At 42.9% G+C, this 15,744-nt stretch overlaps 1 protein-coding gene across 1 annotated transcript in view; it reads left to right on the top strand.

Moving 5' to 3' along the window:
• The window catches only part of ADCK1 (aarF domain containing kinase 1), a 179,890-nt gene that overhangs the window by 83,254 nt on the left and 80,892 nt on the right, over positions 1-15,744 (top strand). The window contains exon 5 of the mRNA XM_030215362.1: positions 14,537-14,695. Within this exon, the coding sequence (XP_030071222.1) occupies positions 14,537-14,695 (159 nt within the window). The remainder of the gene's footprint in view (positions 1-14,536; positions 14,696-15,744) is intronic.

Here is a 15,744-nt window from a genome sequence, read left to right as displayed (position 1 = left end):
CTCTTATCTTCTGACTGGGTGAGGCATTTGAAATATTTAGGCTCAGTGTGTTTACAGCATTGATTGTGCTCATGATCACAGAATTCAGTGCTCAATGTTACAACAAATGACAGGCCTTTGCTCAGAGTTGCCCAGGCACACGTGTCCCTGTTAAGTAATCAGTCATCCTCCAGAAAGGAGAGCCTTGGATCTCCAAACAGGTTGTATAAGTGTTTTCGCTTCTTCAGGGAACAAATAATTGGCAGGTTTAGCCATAGGGAGAGTGTTGTTCATTCCAGCTGATATCTGAATAGTGTTCTTTTAAAGCACTTAAAAAAACCATTACTTTATTTTTTTCTCTCTGTTACATTCTAAACATTTGTACATGACTTTTATATCCTAATTATTTATTTTATGTCTCACTCTTGTAAATACATTTCTTTGCTATTATTCTTGTAAATAAATTCTTTGTTATTACTATCAGTTACTTCTGTGGAGTTATGGGATGGAGGTCATGAGGGATGAAACAGCAGAAATGAACAATCTGGATCTGATGGAAGTATGGGTGCAGACAGACACTCGGGGGAAGAGAGGGGTCAGGATCCCCTGCTTTATATTTCTTCTGCAGCTGCAATGCGATGAAACTACAGTGTAGTAAATTTAAAACAAATCGGAGAAAATTTTTCTTCACCCAACGTGTAATTAAACTCTGGAATTCGTTGCCGGAGAAAGTGGTGAAGGCGGTTAGCTTAGCAGAGTTTAAAAAGGGGTTGGACGGTTTCCTAAAGGACAAGTCCATAAACCGCTACTAAATGAACTTGGGAAAAATCCACAATTCCAGCAATAGCATGTATAGAATGTTTGTACGTTTGGGAAGCTTGCCAGGTGCCCTTGACCTGGATTGGCCGCTGTCGTGGACAGGATGCTGGGCTCGATGGACCCTTGGTCTTTTCCCAGTGTGGCATTACTTATGTACTTATGTCCTCTACTTGGCTCACTTTTATTACATAGAGCAGTGATTTAACCTATTGTGATGTCATAGTGGCTCATTCCACCAATAAGAGCCAACCTCATTAGTGATGTCATAATGGCTTGATTGTATAGAATGTTTGTACGTTTGGGAAGCTCGCTAGGTGCCCTTGGCCTGGATTGGCCGCTGTCGTGGACAGGATGCTGGGCTCGATGGACCCTTGGTCTTTTCCCAGTATGGCATTACTTATGTACTTATGTAGATTCACTCACTGGTTCTTTTAAACATGAACGCTAAAAATGGGAAGAAGTAGATTTGAAAAACCCAACGTGTATCGTTGCTGTCTGGTTTACTCCTGTTAGGGAGGGACACTTTCTCCCTAATTAAAAGAAAAGATTGAACTTTAGGATCTCTTTTCCACAGAGACTGGAAAGTCAATAAAAGTTTAAAGTGTAGACATACAGTAATTAAAAAAACACATAACCAGTCATTTTTAAATCCACTGCTCTTGAGCTTCATTGATTTTGTCACTCGGACAAAAAAAAAACATTTGAATGGATAGAGTTGGAAGCTTGCTTGGGAACATGATTGTGCAGATGCTGAACTGTTAAATTTATGCTGCCTCACAGCAAAAAGACTGCAAGCCATCAGTTTCATGCCTTCCTGTGGATCACTCAGGGGCTAACAGAGAAATCTTGCATTAGAGCCATGCACAGTGCAGCGATGGTTGAGCACATGGCTTCTGACACAAGAGAAATGACCAATTCTTGCTTGCCGATGCAGTCAATCAAATAAGATGATACCGTGTTTCCCCGAAAATAAGACACTGTCTTATATTTATTTTTCATCCCCAAAACGCGCTAGGTCTTATTTTCGGGGGGATGTCTTATTTCTGGGAAACATCGGTGCCCCCCCCCCCCCGAGGTCGCCGGGCCCCCCCTCCGTCGCTCCCGGAACCAACCTGAAGCTCCTTTCACCTTCGCAAGTTCGGATTTGGATTCGAAGCAGCAGGGCAGACCTCTCCTTCCTTCCGGGTCCCGCCCTCGCTTGACGTAACGTAACGTCAGGCGAGGGCGGGACATGGAAGGAAGGAGAGGTCTGCCCAGCTGCGCTGCTGCTTCGAATCCGAACTTGCGAAGGTGAAAGGAGCTTCAGGTTAGTTCCGGGAGCGACGGAGGGGGGGGGCCCGGTGACCTCGGGTGGGGGGGGGCGACCTCGGGTGGCTCTCGGCGGCCCTGCTTAAAAAAAAAAGTTTGGTAGGTCTTACTTTTGGGGGGATGTCTTATATTTTAAATTTGCAGGAAAACCCTGGTAGGTCTTATTTTCGGGGAAACACGGTAGTTGTATGATCACCAGTAATCAAACAGAGAACACAATTTTTTTTTAATTAACTACAACAGTCCCCTTATATGTTGACAATTTTTTTTTTTCTGTTTCTGGAAATAAAGCACGAACTTGAAGTTTTCTGTGGCTTACCCTGACATCCTTTGAGGGAGATCACTAAGACGTCTTTTTGCCAAACTACACTAGTGGCGGGGGACATTTTTGCCACTCGCTGGTCCCTTTTTACCACAGCGGGTAAAAATGGCATGGTCATGCGGTAAGATTTCACCTACTGCATGGCCATGTGTGTGTGTGTGGGGGGGGTGCACTTAACCTAACACATTGAGGTGGCGTTAAGGGCATCTGCAGTAAGCTGGTGGTAGCCAGTTAGCTCACGGCGCTGCCCGATTACTGCCAGGTTAGCACTGCGCTGGAAAATATCCACCTATTTTTCCATAGCACGGCAGGCGGCACATTCCAGGGCTGGAACTACCGCTGGCGCCCGTGTTTGACCGTCAGTAGTTCCAGATTGGTGCGTGCTAAGCCTGCGTTGGGCTTACTGCTGCTCTGTTAAAGGACCCCTAAGTGCTCTGCTGAATCTAGAACACTTCGTTGAAAGAGCTGATTTGACTATGAGCAGCAGGCTGATTTCTAAGGAGACGGAGCAAAATCAGACTTTAGTTTTTGCCAAATTACTGGGGTACTTGGACTTGGATGAGTTAAATCGGTTAGTAGAAGATTTGCTGCCTGCAGAAATTATAGATGGTTGAAACTGGAGTTCATTGTGACTTGCTTTACAGTGCTTCATCATATAAATTGTATGTGTAATCAGGAATTTGAAAAGAGTTTTACTGTAGGATAAAAACATTTTATATCAGTCACTGTGATGTTATGGAGCTCATTTGTGAAAGAGAAAAACATTTGTAAAAAAGTGTCATAAAGCACCATTTGGGCGGTTTCTGCTCAAAATGTCCAAATCTGTATTTTTTGAAACCTGTTTTGCAGACGTTTATCTATGCAATTCGTCTGCAGTGCATCCAATTCACAAGGGGGCATATTGGGGATGTTTTGAAGGTGAGATTAGGGCGTGTCTAACACTTGGACATTTTACAGCTTTAATGGAACAAAACAAAAACGTCCAGAACTAAAACCAAGATGCTTTGGTCAGAATGAATAAGGCACAAACAGGTGCCCTAAATGACCAGATGACCACTGGAGGGGATCGGGGTGACTCCCCCCCCCGAGTGGTCACTGACCTCCCCCCCCCCCTCAAAATGTGAATACAAATATGATTTACCAGCCTCTATGACAGCTCAGATGTTAAAGGCAGGTCTGTTAGAGCAGCATCTGGGTCCCTGCAGTAGTGTACTGGTTGGTGCAGTGCACTATGGAGTGGGGGACCCAGGTCCCGGATCTCTCTCTACCTGTCACACTTGTGGTGGAAACTGAGACCCCCACCCCAAATCACCAAAACCCTACTGTACCCACATATAGGTGCCCCCTTCACCCATAAGAGCTATTGTAGTGGTGTACAGTGGGGGGTAGTGGGTTTTGGATGGGTTTTAGAGGGCTCAGGGGACAAGATGAGGGAGCAAAGGTGACTTGTACCTGGAAGCATTTTCATGAAGTGCACAGAAGTGCCCTCTAGGGTGCCCTATTGCTTTCCTTGGATGTCTGGGGGACCAGTCTAGTAAAAATGCTGGCTCCTCCTACATCCCAATGGCATGAATCTCTCTGTTTTGCACTGATGTGTTCTTTTTTTTTTTTTTGAAAGTGAACCAAAAAAACCCCCAAAATATCCAAAGCACAAAACCTTGTTTGAAACAGTATTTTTGAAAAAAAAAAGATGACGTTTTTCTTTTTTTAAAAATGACCTCCTTTCTTATTCGGATTTGGACTTTTGTGAAAAATGTCCAAGATTGGGACTTAGACGTCGTATGGAAAATGCCCCTCTGTATAACTCAGACAATCTCGGCAGGTCAAGGCTGTATGGGAAGTTCTCTGGCACGATCTTTGGGTGCTGGGGTCTTGCTGGCTGTAAAGTTTTGTTCATTGTAAGTATTGTGAGCTTGGGAGTCTTGTTTCTGATGAGTCATTAATGAAGAATTTAAAGCATGATGGTGCCAGGAATCCCATTAAAAAAGATAAAATGTGTTTGAAACACTTGTAAGGGAATGTGTGTATGGATTTATGACCTAAAACTCTGGTCTAAAGGCAACAATATATTATGTTTACATAATGGAGTTTATATCTCTCAGCACTGGAGGTGGTTCATTATAACCTGTTTAACTAAATATATGGAGATAATCCCCAGACATTATGGGTATCTACATTTATAGCTAAATGAGAAACAAAGAATTGGTGAAGGATATCTAAGAGAATGTGTGCTTTAAAACATCTGTACTAATACTGGACAATGTAAGGGGGATATCTCCTTACCTCAGGCTGTCTGATTTCCACATGCTGCTTGTCATCTTTGCTAGAGTTGGGTAGTCTGTGAACTCTGGGTCAGAATTGTTTTGAGTGCCCAAACCACAAAATTAATGCCACCTTTTTTGCTTAGAAGGAAGATGTTATGGTGGTGAATCTGATAGGCAACTCAACACTAAAATGAGTTGTTTGGGATTCTGCTTCTTGGACAGTATTTCTTTTGAAGGGTTGAGCGCTAGGAAAAGTCATTAAAAAAAAACTGATTATTTATTAGGATTTAATAACTACTTTTATGAAGATGAAAAGTAGTGTATAACAGGTATAGCTTGACTAAACAACTTACCACAGATACTTGCATATAAGTTGACTTTCACCCTTAACTACTAAGAAACTCTAATGACTCGTATATAGGTCGCATTCTTCCCCTAGTGCCATGGCCAGCATCTCTTTCCATTCCTATCCACTGGGGTCCAGCATCTAATCTCTTGTTCCTGCTCTAGACAGCATCTCCCCTTCCACTATCTATTCACTTCAGGGTCAAATATTTTCACATTGTGTTCGTTCCTCAGCGAACATTTTCTCTTTCTAGTCCTGTGGCCAATGCCCTATCTCCTGTTCCTTCCCTGACCAGCATCTACTCTTCCTCTGCTCCCCCCACCCCGGCCCCACCATGGCCACTAGCTCTCCTCTTTCTCTCCCCAGTACCAACATCTCATTTTCCTTCCCCCTTTCCCTCCCCAGTACCAGCATCTCATTCCCCCCCACCCCCAATCATCTCTCTCTCTCTTCTTCTCCCTTCTCTTCACTCCAAGGGGTCAGATGCAGACATTTTGAAAGAATGAGGCACCAGAGGCAGGAGTGATCATACATTGCTCCTGTCTTTAGAAGCAAGGAGGGGTCAGAAGATTGTTTGGGGGGGGGGGGGGTGAGAGAGTGTTGGGTTGATGTTTGGGGTGGGATAGGGTTTCCTTGGAGGCCACATTAAAGGTAGGGGGGCTGTCATGGGCCTTTCATTGAAGAAGAGTGAGGTATAAGAATTGTAGAAATAGATTATACATATTCAGCTACTAGCATAATCCTTCAGGCCTATTTAACAGCATCAGTGTATCCAAATGCACAAAAAGTGTTGAAGTATGACAGCAAACGTTCAGAATCCAGCTGGACAGGCATTCTGACAAGCAGAAGGGATTAGTGAGATTCCATCCGTTTATACAGGAACAGAACCAACAGAATATGCAAAACGGGAACATAGTAACATAGTAAATGATGGCAGATAAAGACCTGTACAGTACATCCAGTATGCCCAACAAGATAAACTCACTTTACATGGTATGTGATACTTTATATGTATTCCCGAGTTTGATTTGTCCTTGCAGTTCTCAGGGCACAGACCGTAGAAGTCTGCCCAGCACTGTTCTTGTACTAAATGTTTTGAAGCTAACGTCGAAGCCCCTTAAAATTTACACTCTAGCCCACCCCTATCCAGTCACAATCAGGGCATAGACCGTAGAAGTCTGCCCAGCACTGGTTTTGCTTCCCAATTACTGGTGTTGCCACCCAATCTCCGCTTAGAGTCCGTAGATCCATTCCTTCTAAACAGGATTCCTTTGTGTTTATCCCACACATTTGAATTCAAATAGGAGGCAAGAGATTAGTAAGCTCAACTCAGGAGAGAAACCTTGGGGTGTTTGTGTCGGAGGATATGACGTGAAGAAACAATGTGACAAGGCAACAGCCATGGCCAGAAGGATGCTAGGCTGCATAGAGAGGGGTATAACCAGCAGAAGAAAGGAGGTGTTGATTCCCCTCTATAAGTCGTTGATGAGGCCCCACTTGGAGTATTGTGTTCAGTTTTGGAGGCCGTATCTTGCTAAAGATGTAAAAAGACTGGAAGCGGTGCAAAGAAAAGCTACAAAAATGGTATGGAATGTGCGTTGCAAACAGTACAAGGAGAGACTTACTGACCTGAACATGTATACCTTGGAAAAAAGGAGAAACAGGGGTGACATGATACAGATGTTCAAATATTTGAAAGGTATTAATCTGCTAACAAACCTTTTCCGGAGACAGGAAGGTGGTAGAACTAGAGGACATGAATTGAGGTTGAAGGGGGGCAGACTCAGGAGTAATGTCAGGAAGTATTTTTTCACGGAAAGGGTGGTAGATACATGGAATGCCCTCCTGTGGGAAGTGGTGGAGATTAAAATGGTAATGGAATTCAAACATGCATGGGATAAACACAAAGCAATCCTGTTTAGAAGGAATGGATCTACGGAATCTTAGTGGAAATTGGGAGGCAACGCCTGTAATTGGTAAGCGAAACCGTTGCTGGGCACACTTCTATGGTCTACGCCCTGATTCTAACTGAATAAATTTGCAAAGTTCAAGAACAGTGCTGGGCAGACTTTTACGTTCTGTACCCTGAGAAAGGCAATGACAAATCAAACTCAGGTTTACATATAAAGTATCACATACCATGTAAAATGAGTTTATCATGTTGGGCAGACTGGATGAACCGTTCAGGTCTTTTTCTGCTGTCATTTACTATGTTACTATATTTGTTCATCTCCTCCACCTCCTGCAGGAGGGCTTTCCACGTACCCACGTCCCTTTCCGTGAAAAATACTTCCTGAAATTACTCTTGAGTCTGCCCCCCTTCATCCTCAATTCATGTCCTACCGCTTTCCCATCTCCGGAAAAAGTTTGTTTGTGGATTAATACCTTTCAAATATTTGAACGTCTGTATCATGTTACCCTACTACTACTACTTATCATTTCTATAGCACTACCAGACGTACGCAGTGCTTCACACTTGAACATGGAGAGACAGTCCCTGCTCGATAGAGCTTACAATCTAATTATGACAGACAGACAGGACAAGTTAGGGATAAGGGTTAGGACAGACAGGACATATCAGGGATAGGGAACAGTTGAAGATTTAGGTTTAGGAGTTAAAAGCAGCATCGAAGAGGTGGGTTTTTAGCCTAGATTTGAAGATGGCCAGAGATGAGGCTTGGCGTACCGGCTCAGGAAGTTTATTCCAGGCATAAGGTGCAGCAAGATAGAAGGAACGGAGTCTGGAGTTAGCGGTGGAGGAGAAGGGTGCAGCTAAGAGAGATTTGCCCAGTGAGCAGAGTTCCCGGAGAGGAGTGTAGGGAGAGATGAGCGTGGAGAGGTACTGAGGAGCTGTAGAGTGAACACATTTGTAAGTCAGTAAGAGGAGTTTGAACTGAATAGGAAACGGATAAGGAGCCAATGAAGTGACTTGAGAGAGCTAATATGAGCATAACGACACTGGCGGAATATTAGTCGTGCAGCAGAATTTTGAACAGATTGAAGAGGAGAGGAGACCTGTGAGAAGCAAGTTACAGTAGTCTAAACGGGAGGTGATAAGAGTGTGGATGGAGGTTCTGGTTGCATACTCAGAAAGGAAAGGGCGAATTTTGGTGATGTTATAGAAGAAGAAACGACAGGTTTTAGCAGTCTGTTGAATATGTGAAGCGAAGGAGAGGGAGGAGTCGAAGATGACCCCAAGGTTACGTGCTGAAGAGACGGGAAGGATGAGCATATTATCCACAGAAATAGAGAAAGGGGGGAGAGGAGAAGTCTGTTTAGGTGGAAAGATATGAAGCTCAGTCTTGGTCATGTTAGCTTCAGATGGCGGTGAAACATCCAGGCAGCAATGTCAGACAGGCATGCTGAAACTTTGGCCTGGATGCCTGCTGAGATTTCTGGTGTAGAGAGGTAGATCTGGGAGTCGTCGGTGTAAAGATGATACTGAAAACCATGGGATGAGATCAGAGTACCAAGCGAAGAAGTATAGATGGAGAAGAGTAGAGGTCCCAGGACAGATCCCTGAGGTAAACCAACTGACAGCGGGATAGAAGAGGAGGAGGATCCACCAGAGTATACGCTAAAAGTACGTTTGGAGAGATAAGAAGAAAACCAAGAAAGAACAGAGCCCTGTTTCTCCATCCATCCAAGGTATACATGTTCAGATCAGCAAATCTCTCCTCGTATGGTTTGCAATGCAAATCCCATACCATTTTTGTAGCTTTTCTTTGTATCGCTTCCAGTCTTCTTACATCTTTAGTAAGGGTACGGCTTCCAAAACTGAACACAATAACAAAGCTTTCTGAAGATGTAGAGCAGCAAGCAAGGAAAAACAAGTACAAATGCACAAATACAGTGGGGAAATTATAGAGTTACATGGATCAGACCCAGACACATGAATGGTTAAGGAGAGAACTGAAGCCTAAGAATGAGAGATTGATAGTTGCAGCCCGGTACAGTGGATTATGGATGAGATGGTTCACAGCAAGCATAGAGAAAACTGGTACAGCAGGCATCTGTAGATTCTGTAAATAAGAGCCGGAAATGGTCACTCATTTTGTAGCTGGCTGTGACGTGCTGATAGCAGAAAATTTCTATATGGAAAGGCAAAACAACATCAGAACATAAGCATTGCCATACTGGGATAAACTGAAGGTCCATGAAGCCCAGTATCCTGTTTCCAAGAGTGGCCAATCCAGTACAGTAAAACAGATTTTATACTGCTTATCCTAGAAATAAGCTGTGGATTTTCCCAAGTCTATTTTAAGAACAAGGTGGTACATCTCACTCATGGAAGTGTCACTGTACCAGAAAAGCATTGGGGATCATGACCCTAAGAGAACTGAAGAGAATGACATCCCCCTCCTAACCAATAAAAAGCTGGGTGCAAGGAAGCTGAACATAATGATAAAAAAAGAAAAACACCAGAATGACACTGATCAAAGAGGTGTTAGTCCCTAGCAATTACTGTGTGAATCATTTGGACAGAGAGAAGATCCTCAGGTACCAAGAAACTGTGGCAGAAAGATACAGACTTATGCCCTGTCATATTTGATGCTGCTGGCTTGATTAAAAGGAATTTTCAAGCATACTTGATACGTTCCATCCTGTGAACTCCAGAAGGAAGCCATTTTGGCACAATGCAAGTACAATGGCAAGCATTAGCAGTAAATTTATGAGAGTGAGATCATACGCCATACAGCCTGACTTAGGAGTGAGGTTCATTACTTTTATGCTATATGCAAAATTAACCCATTTGAAGATAGACATTGCTCCTGAGAGAAACCAAAGTGAGAGACACCTCTGTGGGAGAGCAATTTTCAGAAGCACGACCTAATGACAGCATGATAAGCGTCTGGTATAAGCACTGCACTAAAAGGTTGCAGTTTCCCTTGCAGAAGCCTGTCTTGGTGAAATATGTCCTCGTTGGGATCTTGATGGAACGAAGCATAAGTTAAGTGCCCTTCTTTACTGCTGTGTGAGTGAACGTCAGAAGGCCGAAATTTGCGTATACAAGTTCAATTATAATACCTCAGTGGCATTGAAATGATTATGGTGATATTGAAGAGCTGAAATTGAATATTGAAATCTGAAAGTTAAATAAATGAACTGGATGTTTTTGGCCAATGTTTGGTGGTTCCTGTTAAAGGACATTCAGTGGGTCATGCGTATTGTGACCAGTCCCCATAGCGAAAACCTTTGACTGCTGAGGTCTTTTTTCCTCCTTTTAATTATAAATATACAGTAAAATTATAAAATAAATTATTACACAGGTTGAAAGTTAGGAGAATGAAATATAGGTGAATGTTATATCACTAAAATTTATGGGGGTTAGTGTTTGATTCCACATTTTGATGTTTTAGTGGAGCTGTTGACTGTGGAAGAGTTCTTTATTTTTTGAGGTAATGTCAGAATACTAAGAGGAAATTTTAAAACAATCCAGGAAAGTAAGATCTTTGAAATTAAAGATTGTTAAAGATTTTGACACCAAGGAAACAGGACTTAATGGACACCTGGTTACCTATCATTTATGAACTATACAATTATACTACTTTGTCACCTTCTGATCATCATCCATCTCTCCTTGGTTTTTTTTTGGGGGGGGGGAGACAAGGGAGGAGGAAATTATTTGTCAAGTCCACAGGTGTGCTGAAAAAGCCACATTTTTATCAATTTTTTGAAATTAGAATATATATTCTGAAATGGTCATCTTTTTCTTCATTATTTTATTTGAAGTAGTAGCTCAAGGTGAGTTACATTCAGGTCCACTGGGTATTCCTCTGTCCCTGGAGGGCTCATAATCTAATTTTCTACCTGAGACAATGGAGGGTTAAGTGACTTGACCAAGATCATAAGGAGCAGCAATGGGATTTGAACCGGCCACCTCTGGATGTCAAGACTGGTGCTCTAACCACTAGGCCACTCCTCCACTAACGTGGATTAACATGGCAACCATATTGCTTTGTCCTGGACGGCTGAATTTCTCTAGGGGATGGGTGGTGAACTGGCCCTGCAAATTGCATTTCCCTCTCAGTGTACTGTTTTATTCTTTTGTGTTGGTACAATCTGCTGTTTTGGTTTCCTGATCTCTTTTTGTAAACCAGCTGGAATTCTCTCTGTCTCCTGTTATGATTTTTTTTCTCCCTGTAAAAACGTTTAGAGCAAGAGTTATCATCCAAATATGAGAAGTTCTCACTCCATCTCTCATCTATAACCTTAAAACCCAGTCTTTAAAGTCATGTATCTAAAAAGGCACTTGTATTTCCTGGAATCACTCATAATCTCTGCCTTTGGAAGGGATATTCATTTAATAGGAACTGTTCCCGGTTATCTTTCTTAACCACTTGCTGCAGCACAGGCAGTGTAGGGCCCGATATTCAAAGGCTTGTGCCTGGTTAAACCACACTGAGTGGGCTGGCTGACAGTATTCAGTGGCACTTAACAGGGTAGTGTCACTGAATATCAGCTCTAACCGACTATGCCAAAACCAGTCAGTAGAAGGCTGGTCTGGGAATGACGTTGAGGAGGAGCTGGGAGTTATGTAGATGCTGATGATATTCATTGTCAGCACCTGCATAGCTAAGCAACCAAATCGGACCGTAGAAAAGACTGTCCTAATTTTGGTCACTTAGCTATGTGGGTGCCGGTACTGAATATCAGCTGGCACCCACATAATAACTTCCAGTTATTGGCCTGAATTTTCCTGTGTCATTCCCTTCTTACCCCCCTCCCCTCAGACGAGAACATACCCATCTCCCAACACCTCCTCTCCAAGAGCATTAGGCCCTTCCTGCCCCCCCCCCCCAAACAAGATTGTACCCCTCTCCCAACGCCACCCCAACAAGAGCCTACTCCATCCTGGACTCAGTTTCTGAAGTCCCACCTCATATGGACTAGCGATTATGCCATGAGACCATCACTAGAGGTCGCAGCCGCCAGAGCTGGCATGGACAGGAGCAACTGGGGCTTGCTAAGGTAGGGCCAGGGTGGAGGTGTTTTATGAGGAAAAAAGCACTTTGGGTTTTCTCTTGAAGGGATGACCAGGAGGGGGCCAGACTATTGTTTGGGGGAGGGGGGGGGAAGAATTCAGGAGAGAAGCCTGATCTTGTTGGGAAGGGAAGGATCCATTGCTCTTGGGGGGGGGGGGGGGGGGGGTTGGACAGACCCTCCTGCATAGCTCACATAAGTTTGGCTTAGTTTAAGTCTTGACATACTGCTCTTCCCAAATAAAATCAGAGCAGGGTACAAGAAAAACTGAATAAAATATTAAAAGGAAAAGAGCTCCAAATTATGTAAAACAGAGAGAAAGGAAAAAAAAAGTCAGGTTCCAGGTCCAACTCAATTACTGAGCCAACTTAAAAGTAGGGAAGGACAACCTGAAAAGATGGCCAAAAAGCTAAGGACGAGCATAGGGTATAAGAAAGGGTGTAGGGAGTGATCGGGGCTGAAAAAGAGGAAGGAATGCCATTGTGGAGGACCTTATAGGCTAATGTGAAGATCTTAAACTGTGTATGGAATGAAACGGAGCCAGTTGTGTTGAGCTAGTAGAGGTGAGACATGGTCAGATCTATCAGCATGTGTAAATAAGCGATTAGCTGTCTTTTGAATAATCTGGAGATGAGTGAGTATAACCTTAGGGAGACCAGCGAAGACAATGTTACAATAGTCCAAGTGAGAGGAGACCAAAGAGTAAAGAAGTGTAGCGCAAGAAGTGTCATCCAGATAACTACGAAGAGATTGAATATTACATTATATTAAAATTTGGGCATATATCCCGCTAACACTTTCACAGTTCTAAGCGGCTTACAAATGTTTTAAGGGGTTGTGAAAATCAGAACATTTCTCTGAGAATTACACTGGGTTTTTCTTTTTTTGAAGAGGCCTGAGGTATGATTCTGAGGGGGAAGCTATTATCGTACATATTTTCTGAATATAAGAGTTTTTATCCTTTTTTGAAACATGAAGTAGGATTCTAAGGGGGAAAACAATCCAGCATTGTCTTTCCAGAGTCTGGCTGCTTGAACGATCAGGGATTTGTCAAAGGGCACCAGTTTTTTCTTGCCTTAGCTGAGGGGAAAGTGAATAGGTTGGCATCTTCCTGTTTCCGGGTTCTTGCAGGGGTCATGAAACAGAAGTGAGCTTAGCCTGTAGCTAGGGATCAGACCTTGTAGAGCTTTAAAAAGGAAGCAAGCTAGTTTGAAGGACACACTCACCTCAATGGGTAGACAGTGTAGTTTGATGTAAAAAGGGGAGACACTGTCAAATTTTGATAGCCTGAAGATCAGTCCGATTGCCATATTTTGAATGGTTTGAAGTCTCCTAAGTAAGGTCTTAGTGCAACTCAAGTAGATAGAGTTACAGTAGTCGAGGAATGATAGTATTAGTTCATGCACCAGCCGTTCGTAGTGAGTGGTTTCGAAATACTTCCGGATGGCATGGTGCTTTCTCATTTGGAAGAAACATTTTTTTGTTAAGGCATTAACTTGTGCCTGTAGGGAGAGAGCGCTATCGATTTGGACACCTAGGAATTTGATGGTTGAAGAGTGGGGAAAGTTAAGTTGGTTGATGGTAATTGTCTTAGGGATTTGTTCTGTTTTTGAGTTGAAACTTAGGAATTTGTTTTTTTCTGTATTAAGTTTTAACTTATGGGCCTTCATCCCATAAGTTAAAACTCAATACAGAAAAAAAAACCCCAAAGAGAATAGAAACAGGTCTTAACTATAGCTGAGATGTGAAGATGAAAAGAGAGTTTGGAATCAAACATCACACCGAGCTATTTAAGAGAACCGACCAGTTCTGAAGGAGTATTCTGAATAGAGGGAGTAACAGGAGATTTGCCTGTAACCCAAAGGGCTATGGACATAAAAGGGTTCAGGATGAGGCAGTTCAATGAGAGCCAGAAATTAATAGCACCAAGGCAGGACTGGAGAGGTCAAGGTTACAGGGATCATGGTGAGAAACCAGAAGAATATCATCTGCATATTTATATAATTTAAAGAAAAAAGATTGAATCGAGGAAACCAAAGGACCTAAAAAAAGTTAGAGATCAAAGAATCCTGAGGCACACCACAGTGGAGAGGGAGAGAGGCCTGGCATTGAATATTCGAGTCTAGTTTAGCTGGTGTTGGTCAGCACTTAAAAAATCACTGACCGCCCCCATCTGAATATTGACCAGATAGTTTCAAGATTTCCATTGATTCCCCTAAGTGATTCAAGAACAAACTTTCTTTAAATCAATCAGGGCTGCCCTCCTTTTTTCTTCATTTAATATGTTCCAGACTAGGTACAATGAATATCTTTTAGTTTCATTAAAAATACGATAACAATGTGGACTTCCAGAGCAGGTAACCCCCCGTTTTTAATACATCATGTACTTCAGGAATAAAAGAGACTTACGTGTTTCCAATATTGTCTCATGTAAGTGTTCTAATGTAAAGCTCTCATCTCATCGGGACTTGCTTCAGGCAAGTGTCGCTCAAAGCTTTGACCTCCTTTTCACAGATCCGAGAGCTGTTTGTGAGCTTTGAGGAGACCCCCTTAGGCGCAGCCTCTCTGGCTCAGGTGCATAAGGCTGTGCTGCCGGACAGAAGGACTGTGGCAGTGAAGATCCAACACCCCAAGGTGCAGGCTCAGAGCTCCAAGGACATTTTCCTGATGGAGGTTAGTGTTACATAAACCTGATCTATGTCTTTCTTGGGGTTAGTCCATAATCTGGCCATATTTCAATTGTGTTCAGTTTACAACATTGTTTGCAGAAGGAGTTCTGTTTTTCTGTTGTGTGGATAAACTGGCTGAATATTGGGGTTCAGCTTTGAATTGATACCATCCGCTCAAGAAGGAAACTCTAAATGTGGCAGCTATGGACAGATAGGCTGCTCTGCTAACCCTAGGCAGCAAATAAACAGGAAAAATAATCCACAGGGTCATTTCCAAAGCTATTTATGTGTACATTTCTATTTGGATTTGGGGGAAGCCTTCCTGGGATGTCTTTTGGGCAAAACTGGGAAATAAAAGTGTGTTCCATTGAAATATCAGCATTTGCGTTTTTTGCACATGCAATTCTGTGATAGATTAAAAAGGGGAAAGTGTGATTGTATGTTCACTTTCAAATTTAGTGCCAAAGTCCTGGCTAAAAAGAATTCACAGAATTTGCAGCAAAACAGCTGGGTTTCAGCATTGCTTGCACATTGTCTAGGATATAACATACAGGTTCATAGCTTTGAGGCCTTTTTGGAGGTTGCCTGCCTGCCTGCCTGCTGCCTCTCAAGGTTATTATCAGACTGAGGAGAAGCAGCACTGTGATAGCCTGGAGGTGTTTCTATCTGTTCAGGTATTCAGGGAGTAATTTTCTGAAATTTTTTCTGCGTGTAGTATATGTTTTACAAGCAGAAAAGGGCTCTTATGAAATTGTATGTGCGTGAAACGTGTACCTATAAGATCTGTGCATAGGCAATTCCCAGGGACGTAGTTTGGACAGAGTTGTGATGTACACACACATGTGTACACCTTTGGAGCAGGTATAAATATGTGTGCAAGTATTTGCATGCTTCTGGGGATGGTTCTGGTTGGCTGTTTTATTATGTTGCTTTCATAAAATAAGCACCTTCTTAAAAAGTTAACCTCCACAGGTTAAGCTCCTTTTTGCTGTCTGCCCTATGAAGCTCTAGCATACCAAGGGCAGGGCGGTCCGCCCTAGGTGCAGGCAGCAA

The sequence above is a fragment of the Microcaecilia unicolor genome, chromosome 9 (assembly GCF_901765095.1).
Source record: "Microcaecilia unicolor chromosome 9, aMicUni1.1, whole genome shotgun sequence".
Classification (NCBI taxonomy): domain Eukaryota; kingdom Metazoa; phylum Chordata; class Amphibia; order Gymnophiona; family Siphonopidae; genus Microcaecilia; species Microcaecilia unicolor.
Note: the sequence above shows the minus strand (reverse complement) of the source record. Positions and strands in the feature narration are given on the sequence as shown.